This window comes from Onychostoma macrolepis, chromosome 05, assembly GCF_012432095.1.
Source record: "Onychostoma macrolepis isolate SWU-2019 chromosome 05, ASM1243209v1, whole genome shotgun sequence".
In the NCBI taxonomy this organism is placed as follows: domain Eukaryota; kingdom Metazoa; phylum Chordata; class Actinopteri; order Cypriniformes; family Cyprinidae; genus Onychostoma; species Onychostoma macrolepis.
Window position 1 is genome coordinate 15,326,762 of NC_081159.1, and position 22,889 is coordinate 15,349,650.

Sequence of the window (22,889 nt, forward strand, 5' to 3'; positions counted from 1 at the left end):
ATGCATAATTGGATCTATCATGAAAAGAGAATTTAGTACAAGCGCAGTGTGGAGCATATCTGACCTGTGATGTGTCCTGGTCACTGTAGACACCATTGACAGATACTGACTGGTTCAATGTAGTCTGGTCTAGACTCGTCCTTAAAGAGAAGCCCATGTAAATGTGTAAATGCATCATTAAAAACAGAAATAGTACAACCAAAAGTATCTTTTTGCCACACCTGGCAATAGCAATTTGGCTGTTTAGCATGATTTAATGTATTTCCTAATAAAATAACATTTCAAAAATTTAAAATAAAAACCTTCAAAAAAATAAATACCCTACCATTTGAAATTTGGGGATTGGTAATTTTTGAAAATGTTTTTGAAGGTTTTACTTGATCAAAAATACAATTATAACATTAATATTGTGAAATATTATTACAATTTAAAATAATTGTTTTTGAGTACTTTATAATATTGGTTTTGAATATATTTTGTAATCTGAGTAAAATGTAATTTATTCCGGTTATGGCAAAGCTGAATGGCTCAGAAGCCATTACTCCAGTCTTCAGTATCATATGATTCTTCAGAAATCATTGTAATATGCTGGTTTGATGATAAGAAACATTTATTTAAGTGCTTCCTAATAATTTTTTTTTGGAAATTGTGATACATTTTTTAAATTATATTTTGATATATAGAAATTGTAAAAGAAGAACATTTATTTGAAATAGAAATGTAAGTATTTTGTGACATTATAAACGTCTTTACTGTCACTTTAATGCATCCATGCTGAATAAAAGACCTTTCCACACAGAGCGCGATGCGAAAAAGCGAGGCTAATCGCTGACGAACAGTGCTTTCACACCAAGCACGAAACGATTGTTCGCCTTCTGCTAATTCACACCTGCATGCTAGGTGGCGCCAACCAACAATGTATTTTTCCTCAGGTGTGTATCTCGTAAATGGATTTAACATTGTCCGCTACTCAGTATACAGCATTAAATTAAGATAAATAAAGTTTGGTTCTACACCAGAAACACAAATATCTTTAATGCTTACAAGAATATCCTATTAGAGGTACAATTAGCATCAAGTTACACTTGAAAATGTATGTAATTATTAATGTATAAAGTCACTTTAAACCATCATCGAGTGCTTGTAATAACTTCCGATTGTGATCTATAGTTGATTTTGATTATAATAGGCAGACTCTTTATATGTCATCCTTTATTGTTAAAATACCATGAGCTGCATACAAAACATACAGAAAATATGTATTGTATATGTATATATCGCTATAATCATATGCCTACCTGCTTTCATATGTCATGTGTAGAAAACTTTTCACTCGATTTTTTTAAACAGTCAATAAGTTATCTATTTTCAGACACCAATGACAACATCTCAACATCCATATTCTTTGTATGTTGGTTGAAAGTCCTCTACTTCTGTATTTTTACGCTCGTGCTCAATAGTCTGAGCTTTTAGCGCCACCGCGTCGACTTTATGGGTAACAGCAGTTGCTCTGGCCACGTTATGTAATGCTCAAATCTTATTGGATGGCCGGTGTTTTCGCTTTGTGAAACTGAGAAGATTCGTCGGACTGGTTGGAAAAAAAACATTCGCATTTTTGGTGCGCGAATGTTCGTGGTCTATGTGGAAGCATCCATAGGAATCTGTTGTTTTATTCCAGCGCGTCATCGCATCCAATATTCCTTTCACTTTTTCGCGCTCAGTGTGGAAAGGCCTTAAAATTTTTTTTTAAATCCCCAAACCTTCAAATGGCAGTGTAAATAAAACCAAAACTATTTCTACTTGTTTAGTGTCTTGAGTGGAATAGTGCAGTCTGTTTTTACCTTGCAGCAGAATCGTTTATCTCAGACTGTACTACCTCCTCCACAGGGGGAGGTGTGGGTGGTCGTCGGGCCCTCTCTTCCTCTTCCCTTCTTCTTTGAATTTCCTGTTCCTCCAGCTGATAGAGAATAACATGAGATTAACATTAAAAAATGGCAGATGCTATAAATGATGCCAGCATTATTTTACAAATCCTGTACTTTAGTTAATGTGGGTGTTTATTTAACAAACCGTGGTGAGCTTTTCTAGCAGTGTGAAACGATCTTCCCAGCCAGCAGCCAGTTTCTCAAAGGCTTCATGGCGTTTGATAAGACTCTCAACCTCGTCTACGTTAGAGCCCAATTCTGCTGCCCTGACCAGTGGTTCCTGTCCTGCCAGCCACGACTCGGCCATAGACGCATCCCTGCTGAACTGTAACACCTCCAGAACTAACATACACACACACATAGAGAAACAGCGGAATACAAAGTATGAGGAATCACATAAAAGCAAGGATGTGTCACATGGTCAAACAATTTCATAATAAAGTATATAATGTATAACATTTATATCAAAACTGCCACCTTTGATGTAAATCTCATTAGCATGCCACTAGGCACAGAAACAAGCTTCCTCCCACATACTCACCGATCTGTAAGTGGTCCATTTTCTCTTGCCACTTCTGATTAATTTCAGTGCGTTTGGCCTGAAGCTGATCCAATTTCTCTTGAACCTAGAAATCACAGACACCCAATTACCTCACAGTGTGTGTGTGTGTGTGTGTGGGTGCATGTGGGTTTCCTTGGCTAACATGCAATGATTAAAATGTGTGTATGTGCCATCTTGCACAGGGCAGACATGTGCATGTTCATTTGTGTGGACAGACCTCATCTGAAGCATAGTGGTTGTTGTTGATGAGGGTGCGTCCCATTTCATTGCATGCAGTAAAGCTGTCCACTCTGGTCTCTATCTCAGACTTAATATCCTGATGGTTGGCGATGACCAGACCAGCTGAGGAGACGTCCCTATAACAAAACAGGGCATATATGAATCTCATCAGTTGTTTACTTACTCATGTATGTAATATCTTCTTAAATTGATTACTATTAACTTGTACAGTTGTGAGGCATTTTTATATTTTTGCGTATACTTGAATGTATGACTTCTCAGTGTGCCACTGTATATACACCAAGTAATATACTGAAGTAATATATCACAATATAACTGTTTTTACTATATTGCTGATCAAATGCAGTCTTGGTGACCATAAGAGACTTCTTTCTAAATATTAAGAAAGCTTAACGATCCCAAACTTTTGAATGATAGTGTATGATTTCGACTGAATGTACCTTGGGCTGTCATGTGACTGGATCTGTAAGTTGATTCCCTCCATCCACAGCATTAGGTCTCTGACCATGTTTAAGAATCTGAACTTCTCCACTGTGTCCAATAGGAGTAGCCGTCTTGCTTGAGTGGCAGATTGAAGCCCCTCCCAGGCCTCTGTTACGGCACGCTCGTGGCGATGGATATCATCAGCTTTCTCTCCAGCGTACGCTTTCTGCAGACGTGCAGCATCGTCTTGAACCTGTGTGACCTGCAGTGAAAAGTCGAAGAATAAAATTTAACTTTTTGACACATAATCAAACCATCAAAAAAAATCAAGCCATCAGAAAATGTATATATTCTGAACATATATGTGAAAAGTTTCAATAAAGACTCTCACCTGCCCACTGAGTGCCTGTACATCATGCTCATATGCTGTATGCTGTCTAAGCAAGTGTTGGACAGTGTTCAGGTCCCGTCCGAGTTCGGCCCCTGCTAGTGTCTCCTTCTTCTCCCGTATGAGCCCCAGAGCTTCCCGGGCGTCCTGATGGAAGCGGTGCAGCTCATACGAGGCGGCAAGCATCTGTGTGCGTGTGTCAATGAGCTCCAGCAGGTCAGCCCAGGCCTCATTGAGCCCGTCCTTCCACTCAGCCACACTGGCGTTTTCCGGATGTCCAGACTCAATAAGTTCATCTGCCTGAGCGTTCACTGCATCCACACGCTCCTGGCCAATTGTGCTGGTGTCCCGCGCAAACTCCCGGAACTTATCTCGCAACATCTGGAGAGTTGAGAGAAAACATCCAGAATTATAGACTGCATGGTATAATCTTTAAAGAAAGTGTTCACATAAGTATGATCAATCGAATTAAGTTGTTTTTGTAATTCCAGTAGTGAAGATTCAGGAAGTGAGTGTGAAAAGTGGATTTCATACCGTCACATGTTCGTAATCTTGTCCGAGTTCGTGAGACCCAGCAACAACCTCTCTTTCAGCGATCCACTGCTCCAAATCATCCACCTCTCTCTTCAGCTGGGTCAGTCTCAGTCTCTCCTGCAGTTTTCCCCTCCGCTCTTCTGCCAGATCCTTCAACCCTGCATACAGTTTATCCACCTGGGCCTGCCTCAGAGTGATTCTTTCACTACAAAAGGGAGTAAGGAAATGGATCATACCAATAATTCATGTCAAATGCTTTATCTGACAGTCCCGAGATCCTACTATGCCCCTCACCTCTCTGGGTGTTCACTATTCACCATAAGTCTGCTGCTATTGGCCAGCTGGTGGATGGTTTGAGCATAGTCCTCTAGAGCCTGCTCCAGAATCTGGTGTTTCTTCACCATCACCAAAGCACTCTGCTCATCCTACAACCACCATCATAAAATCTTTAAACACTGAATACGTAAACACATCCGAAACATCAAGTAAACTCAACATGAACTAGCTCTTTGAATAGTTGCTACAAACACATACAAAGTACAATTTCACTGACCTTCGCCTTTTCCTCTGACATCATATGAAGCTCTTGTTCTCCCATCCAGGCCTCAGCCTCTGCAGCATCTGCGTAAAACTGCTGTGCTCGGTTAGCCTCTTCTAGCCTCAAGTTCCTCTTTTCTGTCTCAGAAATCAAAAGAGCCCACAATTCCCTGAGCTCTGCCAGACGCCCATCAAGAGCAGCTCTCCTCTCCCTGTCCATCTCTGACTCCTTCTCAGGGGACATGTTCCTACCATGAGCCTGGATGTCATCGATACGGGGCTGATGACCCTGAATCTCTTTCTGCAGAGTCTGGGGGAGATGGAAAATCAGTCAGACAGTGAAAAAGAATGTGGAATATTTACGGAGATGATCAAAAGTAAACACTTTTTTTTTTAGCTTTAAAAACATTGATTGAGCGATTGATTACCTGATTCTTTTTGATGAGCAGCTGGACACTGGGAAGATCTTTACCGTGGTCTGTGGACGTGGCGAGAGGCATCCTCTCCTTTACCCATAACTTTAGACAAAAACATAATTACTTAAAACTTTAAGCATTTTTTCAAATGAATATTGCTCATATGTATGAGTACACTAAAAACTGGTGTAGGGTTTAATATGAAACAATTTTCACTCAGAAATTGCTAGTAAATTTCACAAATAGTCACAAAGAAACATCAAGTAACAAATTAAATTAAACATGATATTTTGTTGTAGAAAGTATTTTCTTTGTAACATGTACCCAATCTTTGAAAACTTTGAAAAATCCTTTTTTTGTTTTTAGCAGTTTTTGAATGTGACTCACAATTTCATCCTCCAGGTCTCTGTTGAATTGATGAGCCTCTTTTGAAGCAAGAAGACGCTGCCTCCGCTGTCTTAGAGGGTCCTGCAGTTCAGAGAAGCTGTCTGTCACCCTTCTCTGTTGCCCATCCACCTCCACTATCCCAGAATCCTCTTGAGCCAAGGCCAGAGCCTGTGACTGCAGAGACTGGACCTCTTTCTCACGCACCTCCATCTGATGCTCCAGCATCTGAGACACACACACAGGTACAGGGTCACATAGGGGGTCATTAGGTTTAAAAATTGTCGGCTTACACAGGATAAAACATATTTCAAATTTTTTCCTGGGATTTTCACACAAAAGTGATCTGTGAGTGATCTTTCTATATGGCCTTGGATTTACCTGGTGTTTCTTGAGCAGGATGTTGACACTGGTGAGATCTTTTCCAAAGTCATCACTTTGGAGTTGAGATGAGATGTTCTGGAGCCAGGAGTCCAGAGCCGAGCAGCTTTGCGTGAAAAGTTCAGCTCTGTTAGCGTCAAACAGACACTGAGCTTTGGCTTGAGTGGTGCTCTCTAGATCCTCCCACTGCTTCTGCAGGCTGCTCATAGTCTCTGATACCGTTTGCTCCAGCTCAGGCTTCTCCTTTACTAACACCTGACCCTCCTACGAGAACAAGAAAAAGAGAGACAAAGTCACTGTAGTAGTTTTGATTTATGCTGTTCTGCTTACGAGTTCATAAGCCTTGTTTTTTTGTTTATTTAGTATGGCCCTGATTAAGCTATGAATCATGGATATTAACACATATTCCAGGAATCCCACAACTTCCATGGCATTTCCAGACTTTCCACAAAAAGAGAAATTTCTAACTACCGTATTGACCCGAATATAAGACGATGTTTTTTCCTTGGAAATACATCTGAAAAAACGCGTTCGTCTTATCTTCAGGGTCTAGACTTTGACATGTCAATAATACACCCACAACAATAGGTGGCGCCAAAAACGCATAAAACGAGTGTGCCATGAAATATGTAATGTAATGTGCGTTATAAAGATCGCGAATGAAAACAAATGAAAAAGAAAAGCTTACAGCAGCATGATCGTGACTGTCATGTTAGCCTGATGGGACCAAACTTCCTCTCCTCTGTAAGTGATTTTAAAACATAAGACAGTACCCAGATTTGAAGACTACAATAAGATTTCACTTCTACTGATAATAACATTTTGGTAGGCTACTATGAGTTGGATAGCCTAATTGTTATATAATTCAGATGGGCTACCTGTTATTTCAATGGTATATCAAAATTTTCCAATGTCCATTGTTGGTACATTTTACCAGTATTTACCATACTTTCAAAACAAAAATTAGAATTGGAAAAATATGCAATATGAAAATAATTTAAGAATAAATGTGTTTTACAGAGAGAGAAAAAAACAAAAAAAACAACAAGATTTGGTTTTCAAAAAGCCTTTTTCCAACAGGTACATCTGGAAAAAGGGGGGTCGTCTTATAATCAGGGTCGTCTTACATTCGGGACAATACGGTAATTAAATATATCAAAGTTCAACAAACTATTTTTTTTTATGACTTTTCAACATTTCAAAGCCTGTATTGGTACACCAGATATCCAAAATCACTGGAAGAGATGTGCATGAGAATATACCTTGTCAATCTTGTCCAGCCAGTCTTTATTGGAGGCTAGCTCAGCCATGAAGGCCTGGTGCTTCTGCCACTTGCTGTGGAGGTTTCTAGCCTCATCATAGGACATGTCCTGAGCTGTCAACATTTTCTCATTTATCCACAAAGTCAGCTAAAGAGACAGGCAAGGAAAAGAAGATTTATTAATCCCACAAAAGCCTGAATGTATCATCACTGGCTTCATCCTGTAGGCGGTGCTGTGGTTTACTGGCGTCATTTAAATGAGAGAGCATTATCTTTCATAATGTCAGTCAGAAGGACTTTGTCTCGTAATGCAGTCAGTATAATGGATACATGTAGTCTTGTTTGCTCTGTACTTTATTACCTCTTGTCCATCCTGTAGGAAGTGCTGCAGCTCTCTGTTGTCCTTCAGTTTAGCCAGCAGCTCATTGGCAGCTTGTTTGTTCTTCTGGTGCCTGAAGGAAATCAAAAGAGAACATGAGATGAAAAACATGATGTTATCTGTAATGGATTTAATGGGTTTGCTGGAGACCAGCACATCATCAGTGTAGATCATTGCCAGGATAGTGATGAATACTGCACATTTACAATATAGTTCAGCTTCTTACTTGGCATTTTGAAATTGAGTGTAGTATATTCACTACCGTTCAGAAGTTTGTGGTTGGTAAGATGTTTATAAAAGAAGTCTCTTATGCTCAACCAAGGCTGCATCTATTTACAAATACAGCAAAAACTCTAATATTGTGAAATATTATTAGAATTTAAAATAATGATTTTTTTAAATTTTATATATTTTAAAATGTAATTTATTACTATGATAGCAAGCTGATTTTTCAGCCATTACTCCAGTCTTGTGTCACATGATCCTTCAGAAATCATAATATGCTGATTCGGTTCCAGAGAAAGATTTCTTATTATTATCAATGTTGAAAACAGTTGTGATGATTGATATTTTTGAAGAAAATTACTTTTTTATATATATATATCTATCCACCCTCTGCCAAAATTACTAAATTAAAACAAAAAATATTCATAACATGGCGATTTTGATCATATCGTTCACCTCTACTTCTAAGCATACCTTCTATTCATTTGTTCTGTTCCTGCTCACCTCTCCTGAATGGAGTCTGTCTTCTCCTGGATCTTGTCTGCATAGGTGTTGCCATCTGAAATTAGTCTCCGTCCAGACTCAACCACGCCGTTGATCTTTTCTTCATTGGCTTCCATGGTGGTGAGGAAGTCTTCGTGTTTCTTGATGGCCTCTACAGCCCCTTGTAGGCTGGAGGGCATCTCTGTGTGTGACAAAACATACTCCTGCAGGCAAAGAGAAAGGAAACTGTTATTATTCTGACTCATTATTTGCAGCTCATTCAACTGAAATGGGGCCCTTTCCCAAAAGGCAGGAAGATATGGAATGTTTTAATATAATATTAAACATTTAGCATTTAGTTGTATAGTAAACAAGTAAAACACAAGTAGTATCGTAATCACACACCTGGCTATTGAGGAAACCCTCTGCTTGTTTTGCATCTCGTAGCAAGGTTTGGAAATCAAAGGCCTGAGCGAGGACACAGTGGCGGCTCTCCCACATTCTCCTCAGCTCATGCCAGCCAGTGTCCAACGCTTGCAGCCGCTGAGCTAGGAACATGTACTGGGCATCAGTCTGTCCCTGAGTCACCTAAACACACAAAGCCAATTCAGAGATCATTCAACTTCCTTATCTTTACAACAACTACTTTGAGGTATTTGTCAAATTTCAATAACATATACATACTTTCGTTCAGCAAGGATGTATTAAAATGACAGTAATGACATTTATAACATTAAAAAAGATTTATATTTCAAATAAATTTTGAACTTTCTATTAATCAAAAAATCATAAAAAAATGTATCCGGGTTTCCTTTCCCCAAAAATATTAAACCGCACAACTGTTTTCAAGTCAAGCAAACAGCATATTAGAATGATTTCTAAAGGAACATGTAACCATCTATAATGGCTACTGAAAATCACAAAAATATACTACATTTTTAAAAGTAGAAAACAGTTATTTTAAATTGTAATATTTCAAATGATTACTGTTTTTACTGTATCAAATAAATGCACCCTTGGTGAGCATAAAATACTTTTTTTTTTTTTCATATTACCAACCATAAACTTTTGAACAGTAGGAGTAACAAGATCTTTTAAACTTGAAGTTTACACTAACTGACCTCAGCTCCAGTAGCTCTCATCTTCTCATAATCTTCTCTGTAATTATCTACTTCATTCTTTATGGCCTCATGCTGAGCCAGCAGACGCTCTGCTTCCGCCAGAGATGTAGGTGTGTCCTCGGATGCCACGGTGGTCTGTGTACGAGACAGCCAGGCCTGGAAGTCATCAAGATCTCTAAGGAAGCCTTGAAGCTTAGAGGCTTCGCCCAATGACTCCTCGCGCCGTTTCATGGTGGCTCGAAGCTCCTCCCACACCTCCTGGATTTCAGCCAGTCGACCCTTGATCTCCTCCTCCTCCTCGGGGTGCTCAGATGCCAACTTCTCAGCCTCAGAACGCAGGTCATCCAGCTTACCCTGTGGAGAAGAAAGCAGAAGAGAATGAGTAAGAGAAAGGCCAAAGCTACAATGACTTTACGGCTGTATTAGACGTAATGCTGCCTTTCTTTTTACCTGTATAGCCTCCAGGTCTCTCTCCATACCAGTAAGCTTACGCTGCAGGGCCATGACGCCAGCCAGGTCATTTCCAAGGCTCTGTGTGGACTCAATGACTTTGGTCTTCTCCTTCATCCAGCTCTTGATCTCATTACACTCTAGATGATAGTTCTGGATATTGAGTGCTGAATCCAGAGCTTGTTTGCGCTGGTTGGCCAGACTCTGGAAATCAGACCACCTGCAGAGAAGGATAAGGAAGGAGAAGCATGAGGCAATTTATGTGTTAACCTGATTATTTAACTTTATGAACCTTCTTTGTGTGTGTTTGTGTTGAGTTGGGTCTTGTGTTGTTAATCTCTTCTTTGCTGTGGTTTTGTCATGTGCGATGATTCTGAGTGTAGTTGATCTGCTCTTTGTGGTGGTGACTCTACCTCTTATTGAGTTGATTCTGTGTCTGGTCTATCTGCTCTTTGTTGCGGTTGTCTGATCCAAGAAGCTGTTGAGCCACTTGATTGACATCAGAAATGCGAGCACCCAGTGTGTTCATCTCAGGCTCCAGAGTTTCAAACCTTCAGTCGAAACAAAACAAACCACATTATACCAAAATATGCCATATCAGTGAGTTTCATGCAGGTATCAATCCATCTGTTCTCACCTCTGCTGGACCACCTCCAGATCCTCTAGTTTGGTGGGAATCTCCATGTTGTGCAGCCACTGTTCTTTTTCTCCAACCCAAAGCTGGCAGGCACTAGCTTCACTAAACATGCGATACAATGCAAGCGCGCCATCTAAGGCCTGTTGCCATGATGACGATAGCCCCTCTAACTCTTCATAGCGCTGCTCTATTGCTGGGAGTCGGCCCTCCACCTGGTAAAGAACGAGAGAGATACATATTATTATATACTATGGGTAACATACACTACAAATTAAAAGTTTGGGGAAAGAAAGATTTATAAATATTTCTGAATAAGCATCTTATGCTTACCAAACCCGCTTTTATTTAATCAAAAATACAATTAAAACAGAAAAATTTTGAAATATGATAAAAAAAAAAAACACATTTATTCTATTTTACGGTATTTTAAAATGTAATTTTCTACAGAATTTTCAGTAGCCATTTACCCCAGACTTCAGTGTCACATGATCCTTCAGAAATCATTCTAAGATGCTGATTTGGTGCTTAAGAAACATTTATTTTATTTTATGAATGTTAAAAACAATTTTCCTGCTTTATACATTTGTAAAAACTGTGATTCTTAGATTCTTTGAACTAAAAAAATAATAAGAACAGTATTTATCTGAAAAAGAAAGTCTTTACTGACACTTTTGATCAATTCAGCTTATCCTTTATTCAACAAAAGTATTAATTTCTTTTCAAAAAAATCTTACTGACCCGACCCCAAACTTTTCAACAGTAGTGTATAAATATCAACAGCAGTGTCAGTCAATTCAAATATATAAACTGTGTTTAATATTGCTTACTAATTTGTAGTTAATTCTAAAATAATGCTTAGTTAATTTCTAATGTGTGTTTTGTGTACCTGTGGAGACTGTGCATATGCTTCAGGCAGTGTTGAGGCCTGTTCATGTAGTGAGTCGATGAGTGATCTGTGACTTTGAATTTCCTCCTCCACTTCTCTCTGCTTCCTGGCCAGTGTTTGTGTAGAAAACTCATCATGGCCAAGTTCTTGACTAGACACCTGCAAACAGAACACACAGAATAACAGTCAATCTGGCGCCCGAACTCAGCAACACAGCTACACCGTGATAAATTCTTCTGAAATATAGCCAGACAAACAGTCAGTTAAATCTATATTCATGTGTTTATTTTACCTGTCTTAGTGTTTCAAGTATCCAGGCCTCCATGTCGTTGGCATCTGTCTGGAACTGATGGAAAGCTACAGACTCTTTCAGTCCCTCCTCACGCAGCTGTGAGGTCTGTAGAAAAAGAAAGTGTGAAATGTGGTATAAGATTGTGATGCTGTGGAAAGAGAAACATTCCACTTTAAAAGTTTGATCCTTTACCTCTTCCAGGTGCGACCACTGTGCTCTCACATCCTTGATTCGCTCTGTCACCTCAGGTGCTCCAAAGTGGCCTTCCTTCACCAGGGCCTCTCCACCAGCAATGCTGTTCCCCAGAGGGCCATAGCGGGCTGCCATCTCATCCCTGAAGGCCTCATGTTTAGACAGAAAGTGAAGAGCGGAGCTTAAGTCCTTTCCGTAGTCTCCTCCAGACAAGATCTGCTCCTGCTCTCGGATCCAGGCGGCTTCCTCTCCCAGTTCCCACAGGAACTGCCACAGCCTTCGCGAGTCATCCAGTCGAGCTCGTCGATCTGCTGCCAGCTGCCCAAGTTCTCCGTACGCTCGGCCCAGAAGATCCACCTTCTCTTCAACCAGAGAGGGGTCACATGGCTTATAACCTAAAAAGAGAGGAGAACCAACTGTGTTTTAATTTTGAGCTTACAACAACCACATGTTTGTGTAAGTACAGGGAATATCCTCACTCTGTTCATCTGAAGTAAATCTCTTCGCAGCAGCCTGCACGGCTTTGACTCGCTCAGCCTGTGCGGATATATCAGCTTCCACAAGTGTGTGTTTCTGCAGCAAGTCCTCCACATCATGAAGGTGTTTTCCACTGTCTTGAGATTGCAGGCGACTCTAAACACACAAACAAAAACACACATAATTAGCTGTGGATGCAAAAAACAGCAATCTCCAAGGACAGATCTGTAAGACATTACAAACATTACAACATACAGGGAGCTGCAAGGGAGTGCTAGAAGATAAGTAAAAAAAAGTTCAGGAGTTCACACTAACTTCACACTATTTTGTAGCAGTGGAAAATAAAATGTTGGTCTGAATAAGTCAGTACCTTCATGTCTTCCATCCAGTCCATGATGTAGCTCATCTCCTGTAGGAGGCGCTGCAGGTCTCTGTGTGCAAACAGCCTCTCTCTCCGTGCCGCAAGTAGTTCCTTCAGATACTCCCACAGTCTGAGGACGTTATCCCTCCGTGCCAGTATGCGCCGCACTTCATGATATCCCTCCGCCTCCAGTTCTCGAGCAACAGCTTCTACAGCTGCTACGCGCTCACCATACGCCTGGATGTCTGTCTCGATGGCCTCATGTTTGCGAGTAGCTGCTTCCACAGCACCCAGTTCAACACCAAAATTGTCCTAAAGGTCACAACAAAGTCTTATGTTACTCAACATCTCACATTAAACCATAAATATTTTTGCCAGTGTTAGTCTACGCCACCTGTGAGACTAGCCGCTGATTTTCGCTAAGCCAGGTTTCTCTCATGGCTGCTTTGCGGTCAAAACGTGCGGCTAACATCTCCAGCTTCTCCTGACGAATCAGCTCATTTCTCAGTGCCAACTCCCTCTCGTGTTCCGCTTTCTCCAGCCTCTCCCATGCCTTTCCAGACAAGCAGTAAACACAACTGGCCATGAGCATCACTCAAAACTCAAGTTATGCTTGTGTAGCTTCACATGTAGAGGAGCATTTGATGTTTATATATACCTTGTTGATGTCAGAGATGAGTTTTCCCTCTCGTGGCATGTAGACTTTCTGATTGTTTGCTCTCATCTTACTTTGAATGGTGAAGAGCAAAACCTCCAAATTTCCCTTTTCAGTGAATCTGTCAAACACATACAGGATTAAAGTGACGTGTCTAGAATGACTTCTGGACATCAAATGTTTAAAGTCAACATAAAAATCCTGTTTGCAGCCAATTTTACTCCTGTAATGTGAATCCAGTAAGCCTGATTTTATCCACCGGGAATTGAATAGATGGTAAAAAGTGGGTGTTACATATCACAACCGAGCCAAACTGAATGCGAGTTTGCTAAAACAATGCCTATACTAGCTATTATTAAACATCATCCAACACTGCAAACAATAGAAATTTCTAAGCATTCTTAAATCAAGACATATTTACTTGAGAAGCAAAATGACTTCTAACAGTTTTGGGGAAAAAATAAAAAATAAAACATAATAATAATAATAATGTCTCCACCAACCCACCAATGCGGTAAAGTCTTAATTCAAAGTGAAAACAAGATTATTTTATTTTTTCTTACCAGACCAGCAGATTTTTTTTTAAATTAATTAATTTATTTTTTGTAAGCAGAAACTCAATTTTGAGTAATCTCCTTAATATTTTGCGTAACAGCTTATGCCATTTTGATTCTCAGGTTTCAATGTTTCCTGATTTCAGAATGTTTAGATACTTGTACTAGACAACAAGACAAATATACCAAGAAGAAAAGTCATTTTAGAGTAAGTTACATTTTAACTGAAGATCACATAGAATTTTCTGCTCTGGAATAACATGCACCACTTGATCATGTCTGGAACATGTATTAAAAAGTAAACGGGGTCAAACATGACTTTATGTTGCCTTTACATCACTGTATATTTTTCCTTGTGGACATCACTCACTTAGGTGGTTTCTCCACGGTGCGGTATGTATTGAAGGCCTGTAGCTGGTTCTGAACCCCATTGAGTGAGTTAGCGAGTTGACGGTCATTAAGGGTAACGATGGTTTGTTCAATCCACTGCAGCAGCTCTGAGGCCAGAGTCTCATATTTCTCTATCAGCTGATCTGCTTCGATAGCATAGTCCAGCACCTACAGAAACAAATACACCCCTATTCACTTCACAGAATAATAATCCACACTTACAGAAATAGAAATGCTTCAGGAAATGGCTATGTAAACATAAGGGTAGACTGTAATTCTCTCTCGCTCTCCATGTACCTTGCCGATTCTCTTGCCCTCTACGGCGAGCGCCTTCATCTTGCTGAAGTAGTGGTAGTATGTGGCCACATATGTGATGATGGACTTCTCATCAGGCTGATCAACATTCACATCTAAAGAACAAGAGATAAGACAAATACATCAGATAGTTAATAATAAATAATAATTTCATTCTTTTCATTTGGCAAGTCTAGTCTTTCTGGACACCGAAAGGTTCTGTGTTCATCAGAGTGTATTGTTTTTATAGAGTGCTTGACGGTAGCTCTGTCTTTATTGTCTGGTTAAAAATTATGCATGTATTTGCTATTTATGCCCATATATTTATCTCACCCTCTGGATCCAGTAGCTTGGTAAGACCCAGCTCCTTCTCTGCCACATTAAAGGCATTCTGCAGGTTATAGTGGGCATTAGAGCGCTTAAGATTATCAAAGTCAATCAAGTCTGGCCTAAAAATGAGAAAGAGAGGAAGAAGAAATCAACAATAAAGTTATTTTGGGGCTGTAAAACTCCAAGAGGACATTTCAGTGTGTAAAAACCCTGCAATACACTTTTCCAACAAATGAGGGAAGCACTTCAACACTGCAAAGAGAAAGTGAAGGATTTTTCTCTCCTTATTTAGGTCAACTTAATTCAACTTTTTTTTTCTGTTCCTCTGCATGAAAAAATTGCAGAAAGAACAAAGCTGCTGGGCGACAGTTGAGAGGAAAAGAGCAAAAATGAGCAGCTAGTGGGACTGCTGAGGATGAGAAGAGCAGAACATCCTACTGGGTCCAATTAATTTTTAATGAAATGATTTCTTAGGAAGAAGAAAGAGGAAATATACAAATCATACAATACTGTACAATTTACAGTAAATACAGTTGAGACCAAGAACATGCTTCTACTTTTTTACATAATGAATACATTAAATTAAAAATGAAATTAGGAGCATAAAAAGAGAAAAATTGAATTAAAAAAAAAAAGTTAAGTAAATTTATAATGTTGTCCAAAAAAATATAGACATAGGCTTTTACACAATTTACAAGTCTCAGAACTTGCAAATTTAGAGTGATTCTTTCAACTTCTGTATTTATATGCACTTTTGGAGAACAAAGTTAAAATTCCAGAATGCCGCTGGTGGTTGAAGCCCCTACAGGCCTCTCTGTATGTGTGGGAACATGCTGAAGAATGAAGGGGCGTAGAGTGCGTGAGCACATGCTACTATGTGGAAATCGTAGTCATACCAAAGCTTGTCATATGTTTGAGAACAAAGGCCTTGTACTTATATGTCAGTGTGTGTGTTTGTGAGCTCAGATCGATACCTGTGTTTGTGCACTATGGCATTGAACGCTAGACCATCTCTCCAGCTGGTGGTAAAGTTGTGGACATTGACATTTGGGTACCTGAATGGAGGACGCATTCATTAGTACAGGAGCAGAACTAGTGTATTTAATAAAGCATCACACATTCACTCATTCAGTTCATTTCTTTCTCTTCCACTCTTACCCTGCAGTCTTCATCTGACACCACAGCAGCAGAGCATCTTTGGCTGATTTCTTCTCTTTGTTGTCCTCTGTCTCAACGCTAATGTCTTGGATCTGTTCAAACAAGTGAGATGTAAAACGTTACTGTATAAACTGCATATCTTTTCCTTGTAGTTTAGATTCTAAGTTTGGAGGACTGGAAAGTTTCTAACAGTTTTTACTAGACACCTATCAACATAGATGCTGTCTTTGTTTATGTTCTATAAGCTGCTGAGTCCAGTTTTGTAGACACTACTGAGAATTTAACATAAACACTGTAACCACTACCTGAATTTCTGGCAGTAAATTGATTTGTAGAATGCAGTTGTCACTCCTATAAATAACCAGTTAAATATATAAATAAAAAGTTAAGTGTGTACTATACATAATTCAGCACTCAGGAAAGCAGTGACAGATTTATTTAGCTGCGATGTGTTCATGGCCTTTAAGTGATTTAACACAAACAAACCATATAAACCAATGACATTTTTGCTGCCGATCACGTCTTTTATACAATACCATTCCAAAGTTTTGGGGTTGGCAAGATTTTTACAAATATTTTTAAAAGAAGCATTTTATGCTCACCAAAGCTGCATTTATTTAATTAAATACACATTAAAAACGATAATAGTGTGAATGAAATATTTTCATTTCTAAATTAATATATTTTAAATGTGATTTATTCTTGTAATGGCAAAGTAACATTTTTAGCATTGTTCCAGTCTTCGGTGTTTCATGATCCTTCAGAAATCATTCTAACATGTTGATTTGATGCTCAAAAACATCTCTTATTATGATCAATGTTGAAAAAATCTGTTCTGGTTAATATTTTAGTTTGAACTGTGATAGATTTTTCAAAAGAACAGATTTATTTGAAATAGAATTTTTATAACAATATCTTTACTGTCACTTTTGATCAATTTAATGCATCCTTGCTGAATAAATATTACATTTCATTGGGGTCTTACTGACCCCAAAATGTGAAGGTTGCGTAAATACGAATTTACATATACAATAAATGATTACTACATAAAATAAACCGTCGTAGATAAAAAAAATACTCCAAATTCTTAGGGATGCACTATATTATCGGACTTATATCGGGAATCGGCCGATAACGGTTTTAAATGTAAATATCGGCATCCGCCCAATATGAAAAATTATGCCGATATGTCTTGCCGATAAGAGGAATACCTTAACTCACATGTGCTCAGGGTGTGCTAGCGATTAGATCACTTCAACAGTGTGACTCATTTTTGAAGCAAAGTTTTGTCTGAATGATTATTAGATTCACTCTTTTGGATCGCTGCATTTAATCTGTGAAAGCACGTACAGAATGGTGCGTTCGGTGTATAAACAATAATAGCATGTGCAGTGGCAGCAGCGGCAGCAGTGAAAGCCTCCCCCAGGTCCTAATGCCCGCTCAGTAAGGAGTTTAAATCTGTAGGGGGCGCTGTTGGCCTACTTCTAATTCAATTAAAAGTAAAATAGCCTACACAAGTAACATTTAGACCAGGGTTCCTCAAACCGTACCCTGGAGGTCCAATCCACTGCAGAGTTTAGCTCCAACCCTGACCCTGACCCTGATGCAGCGATTGATATAGTTTATTTATAGTTCTTTTCAACGCTTCAATGTACTGTCAAAAAACCTTCATTATTGTTTATTTAATTCTAACAAATAAGTTCTTGTTAAAAACTAACCAAAGTTTAAAAAATATTTGGCTTTTAATTTCTGCACAGGAGAGACTTGGTGTTGCTTCCAAACAAAAGGAAATATATCAGTATCGGCCAAAATGAGTTGTAAAATATCGGCAAAAATCCAATATCGTGTATCCCTACAAATTCTTAAGCTTTCGTACCCTCATGCTAACAGTGTGCAGCTCTAAAACCTATAGATCTATATTACTATATCACAGCCAAACAGAACTCTTGTTGAGAGATATCTTAAACCAGACTGAAATATCGACAAACACGTACACTAGCGCAGAACATAACCCTGCCAAGCCTCATTAAGTCTGTTTATAAAGTCATCTTGATCCATTTCAGATTATATCCCCATAATAATTTATAATCTACTGGGATTCATTCAGCAAAGAATGAAAAGAAAAATATGTTCAATCTTCTGTAATTATGTCATCGCAGCAATATAATAAAACACAAATCAGCAACATCTTCACAAACTAATCAGAAGCAGCGATGAAACGCAGTGAGCAGTCTGGATCACCATGCTTTGATAATTCTGCATATTTCAATAGAAGGAATTTTGAACCGATTAAAAATATGCTAATTATACTTCATTTTGAATAGATGGCAAACTGATACAGCTAAGGACAAACAAAAAGAACAGAACTGGTTTAATAGAAGACAAAAGATCACAATAATGACAGATAATCACACTCTCTGCCTAAAACCTTTTTTTGGGCTTAACATGCATATCTATGAGTCAAACTCCAAAATCAGGATTATATTTAATGTTGTGGGCTGCACTACACAACTACAAACAGTGCACCAAAACATTGGCATGAACAATGATTTAGTTAAAAACAGGTGTTGCCATTTCTTCAGTAACAAGTGAAAGATTCTATTTCTCTCGCTTAAAGACTCCACCTGTCTCTCTATTTCTCACACCTCTAGTCAAATCTACGCACTCCTACCTGGAAGCGGAGGATTATGGTCCAAATGAGTCCAAGTGTGAGGCGGTGGTTTCCGTCGACAATGTCATGAGAACCCATATTCTCCAGATGAACCTTTTGTTCCTTCAGGAATTGCAGAGCCTTGTCAACGTTCTCCAGACAGTGGATGCGCATACGGCCCTTGGTGGGCTTTGGCTAAACAAGACAACGATAAGCAAAACAAATGTAATAAATGATAGTGTAGTGATTATCACAGCAACCCGGCATTTGATTTATAGAAATGGATGGATGGATGTATGGATGGATGAATGGATAAATGGAGGGATTGCTGACCAGTTGTTCCCCAGAGAGGACCTCCAGCAGTCGGATAAGCATACGTCCATCGCGGAGGTCGGTGTAGAGGTCACCAATCCTGCAGGTCACACGGCCCAGGTGAGAGTTCACCCATTTTGTGAAGGTCTTCTTCTGCACTGCTTCTCTCTCATCTGGAAGAAAAAAGTCAAAGTAGTTTTAAAGGTCAAACAACACAAATCTGTAACATACACCAATGGTTCACTGAAGTCCAAGCTTAAATTTGAACACAGATCAACATTCATAAACCGCAAAAGCCCGTGAATCCATCCAAAAAATTATCTAAAATTACACATCATGTAAAAAACATGAGGTTCTCTAAAAACAAGACTCCATAAATTTTCCTGCTACACACCATGTCAGGACCTGTATCTTACAACTCATGTGCATAAAATGAACATTTATGAATGACATGCAGTGACCGAGGACTGACTGTAACTCTAAACTCTATTAAAGCAACTCAATTACTGCAGTGCACTGACAGCTTGACTGATGGTTGCCCACATTAATCAGCGCAGACCTCACTCACAGCCAGCCAATTACACGATGGAAGGGGTGGGACTCCCCAGCAAAAAACACTGTGTGATGCATACTATTTAAAAAAAAAAAAAAAGTGCATCTGCTCATAAGATTGATCAATGAATGAAGACAGACAGAGAGAAAAAGACCAAGACGGGGAGGAAAAGAACAGGAATGCTTGATATGACTGCAGACAGATGAGTGTCTACTGAGTAAAGAACGGTGCAGTATTAGCGTCGCTGGAACTCATGTGAAAGCATATGGGGCTGGCCATTAAGAGGCTCAACCCACTGCTGTCATCTGAATGACCTTTACTGAGGAAGAGCAACCTGTTCATCACAAACACTACTACATACTGCCCCCACTACCACCTATATTCAGAAAGACTGAGCGAGGGCTGCGTGCTGTGTCGCGTGCACTAATACGAGAAGATAATTCCTGTAACAAGTTTAAATGAAGCATGGTAATTTAATTGCTGATAAGAAAAATGTCATGAGTACAAAACGCTTCAGTCATTAAACAAGCACGCTCCTCGTAAATGCTGAAAACAAGCACACAAAATAACGCACAATAGCAGTGAGAGGCAACACAAGTTCAGCCTCAGAACCATCTGGTCACAGCTCTTCTCTCACGCACAAGCGCACACACACACAGCCTTCCATTAGGGCTGAGCTTGTTATTTCACAGGGAATTGGATCAAACAGTACCAAACAGAAACACCTGTACATCTACGACTGAAAACCTCAGAGTAATTGACTTTCACACTGCTAAAAAAGTAGTTAAAAAGCAAAGGACACACGATCTGAAAAGTGTGTTTGTGTGTCTGCAGAGGCCTGATCCTGGTCAGACAGTGGTCACATGCAAATGAGTGAATCTCACAAGATCATGCAGGTCACAAATTATTTTTGTAAATAAATATTAATTAACTCAACATATAGATTTCTTGACAAAACTACAATTTCATATCATATATTTTTAATAATATTATACAACACAAAATTATACTTTGAAATAGATGAGCTGGACCAGATAGTAAAAGAAAACCAGCCAAAAAGTGCATGTAAACACCTTTGTGACAGTTCACACCCAGATGGATTGACAAATAGGTTAAGAGGAAGCCGAGAGTGTAATCTAGCTTTAATCTGGCTCAGTGATTCTCAACTGGTGGTTTGGGGGATAAACAAGCTATGAGTACCAAACCATATGCTAGTGGCCAACACGGACATGCTGTGTGGCATTCCCTTATCCTCATCAACCATGAACAAATCTATGCAGCGTCAACCCAGACTACATTACACACTAATTACATCTGGTACTTTGCCCAGCTCTGTATGTGTGCCTTCGTATATATATATATATATCTTGTGTATAAGCATTTTGTTAATAATAATAATAATAATAATAATAATAATATACAATTCTAGAGTCACAATATGAATTGTGGTTCATTTTATATAGACATTAAATACATACCCCAGTTTTTATTAATAAAGAGTTTGAAACTAAGCTTTGTCGTCGTAACTACAGCATTAATACATATTATTAGGCCATATTTGGGGCGTTATTTGTTGTGTGAGAAAATGTTAAAAACCTGTTATTTCATGGTTTTGATGGGTTTCGCAAATCCAGACAGAGTACAGGGTAGAATTATATTAGTTGCATTACATGAAGCAGTAGTAATCCTGATCTACAGTCAAAAGAATTTAGAATAGAGAACAGGGCTTTGTACTTTTGCTTCCATTGATATGAACACACTCTCACTACAAATTCGTTCAGGGAAATGCTCCACACACCAGGGGAAGAAACCTGTTCTGCCTGTCACCGTCACTGAGAGGAGGGACAGTGCTTTCAAGCACACAAACACTCTTATATGCACATAATCGCAGGAAAATACTCCACTTTACTGGTTTGGATGCAGAGACCTAAACTAGCGTGAGCAGGGCTGGAGTAGGGGTGACTTTGATTAGACGCCTCGACAATTTCACCCTCTGGCCAGTTTGTTAAAACATCTATTACTCTGCAAAAGCAAGCAGTTCAACTTGCAGCATATTTTTGAGATTTTCCTTGTTGGGAATTGCTGGCCGCTCATAAGTTAAAGAAAAACACAATGTACACCTGTGGATATAATGCACAGTATTGAATAATGATGTTTTAATTACATATGAAAATCTATTCAAATGTGAACAATTTGTGAGATCAAATATTGGAATGCCATTTCGGAATATAACTGTCAGTAGTAACTCACACACCCACACACTACATGAGGTTTCCAAGGGCATTGTGCTTTAGGAGAATAAATATTTAGCTTTTACCAAATAAAAGGAATTTGTGTGTTGACCAAACAGGCCCAAAACTGCAGTGAAGGGTCAGTCAGTGAGTGAGTGTGAGTGTGAGTGTGTGTGTGTGTGTGTGTGTGTGTGCGCGTGTTATCACAGTTGTGGTGTTTTGGTACTTTAGCCTTGATCTGTTTACAAATGAGGAGACCTTGAGCATTCCACACCGAGGAGGAGGAGGACACACACACACACACACACACACACACACACACAGGAAGCAGAAGGGAGTCAGAGGACTCTGACCTGCTTTACAATGCAAATAGGAACGAGAGGGTACAGCAGTCATTTGACCATTAAGATGGACAGTCAATATGAACAGATAATCAGTACATACCTGCTATTCAAATTGATTCATACACACACACACACACACACACACACACACACACATGCATCTGTCTACTTCCCACTAATAGACCTCATAGTTACAGAGAAGACCAGCGTACACATATGACCTACGTTACACAATGTCCAATCTCCTATTTTATATTAGGAGGAGGTAATGAGATGTGATCTGCTGGTTCCTCCAGCCTGTTCTAAAGGTCAGGACCATTTTACTACAACTTTTCCTAGACATGTGTCAGCCCACATGGTTTTGAAGAGCCTTTCAGTACAGTCACAGAGTTAAAGATTACACGTGACTGATGATCCATGTCCACTGTTTGGAGCAGCTCACTGTCATTGATGATCATGATGCATTTCACTTAAGTCTATACTGAGATCTTTCATTTTTCTGAGACTTTAAGGGACAGTTGATGTTACTGTGAAATAAGTGGCAATTCATGTTAAAAGGGGGTGCTTACTCCTGATATACTAGGAAAATATTTTCCCATATATATTTGTATGTAAAACAAGCAAAATATTGTTTTAAGGGGTTTTTAGTGTAAATGATTCTTGTAAATGTCAACAGCTGATCTTCACTGCTGACTAATCCATCAATTACAGATTAACCTGAAAACACACAAAGCTAAAGCTGCATCTTCATGAGCTTCCAGTCAGTAAATTTAAAAAAGCAGCACAAATGAGACTAGATAAAAAAGTTTGTCGAGACAAACTTTAGGTTGGCTTGAGAAAGCTTAGCCTGAATGTTTAAAGCAG

General features: G+C 39.1%; 1 protein-coding gene across 6 annotated transcripts in view; it reads right to left on the reverse strand.

Annotated features, from left to right (window-relative positions):
* Positions 1-22,889, reverse strand: part of sptbn2 (spectrin, beta, non-erythrocytic 2) — an 89,197-nt gene that overhangs the window by 7,511 nt on the left and 58,797 nt on the right. For all 6 annotated transcript variants that reach the window (XM_058777196.1, XM_058777191.1, XM_058777192.1 and 3 more), the window contains 35 exons: positions 18,919-19,070; positions 18,607-18,780; positions 15,936-16,027; positions 15,752-15,832; positions 14,781-14,896; positions 14,451-14,563; positions 14,134-14,321; positions 13,213-13,330; positions 12,949-13,107; positions 12,564-12,866; positions 12,196-12,349; positions 11,717-12,111; positions 11,525-11,629; positions 11,233-11,391; positions 10,347-10,558; positions 10,123-10,260; positions 9,710-9,929; positions 9,260-9,613; positions 8,544-8,726; positions 8,160-8,362; positions 7,413-7,503; positions 7,053-7,199; positions 5,791-6,054; positions 5,413-5,637; positions 5,038-5,127; positions 4,626-4,919; positions 4,367-4,497; positions 4,073-4,277; positions 3,542-3,919; positions 3,168-3,412; positions 2,705-2,843; positions 2,467-2,551; positions 2,071-2,267; positions 1,842-1,957; positions 65-140 (listed from right to left, as the gene is read on the reverse strand). In XM_058777196.1, coding sequence (XP_058633179.1) covers positions 65-140; positions 1,842-1,957; positions 2,071-2,267; positions 2,467-2,551; positions 2,705-2,843; positions 3,168-3,412; positions 3,542-3,919; positions 4,073-4,277; positions 4,367-4,497; positions 4,626-4,919; positions 5,038-5,127; positions 5,413-5,637; positions 5,791-6,054; positions 7,053-7,199; positions 7,413-7,503; positions 8,160-8,362; positions 8,544-8,726; positions 9,260-9,613; positions 9,710-9,929; positions 10,123-10,260; positions 10,347-10,558; positions 11,233-11,391; positions 11,525-11,629; positions 11,717-12,111; positions 12,196-12,349; positions 12,564-12,866; positions 12,949-13,107; positions 13,213-13,330; positions 14,134-14,321; positions 14,451-14,563; positions 14,781-14,896; positions 15,752-15,832; positions 15,936-16,027; positions 18,607-18,780; positions 18,919-19,070 — 6,302 coding nt within the window. The remainder of the gene's footprint in view (positions 1-64; positions 141-1,841; positions 1,958-2,070; positions 2,268-2,466; positions 2,552-2,704; positions 2,844-3,167; positions 3,413-3,541; positions 3,920-4,072; positions 4,278-4,366; positions 4,498-4,625; positions 4,920-5,037; positions 5,128-5,412; positions 5,638-5,790; positions 6,055-7,052; positions 7,200-7,412; positions 7,504-8,159; positions 8,363-8,543; positions 8,727-9,259; positions 9,614-9,709; positions 9,930-10,122; positions 10,261-10,346; positions 10,559-11,232; positions 11,392-11,524; positions 11,630-11,716; positions 12,112-12,195; positions 12,350-12,563; positions 12,867-12,948; positions 13,108-13,212; positions 13,331-14,133; positions 14,322-14,450; positions 14,564-14,780; positions 14,897-15,751; positions 15,833-15,935; positions 16,028-18,606; positions 18,781-18,918; positions 19,071-22,889) is intronic.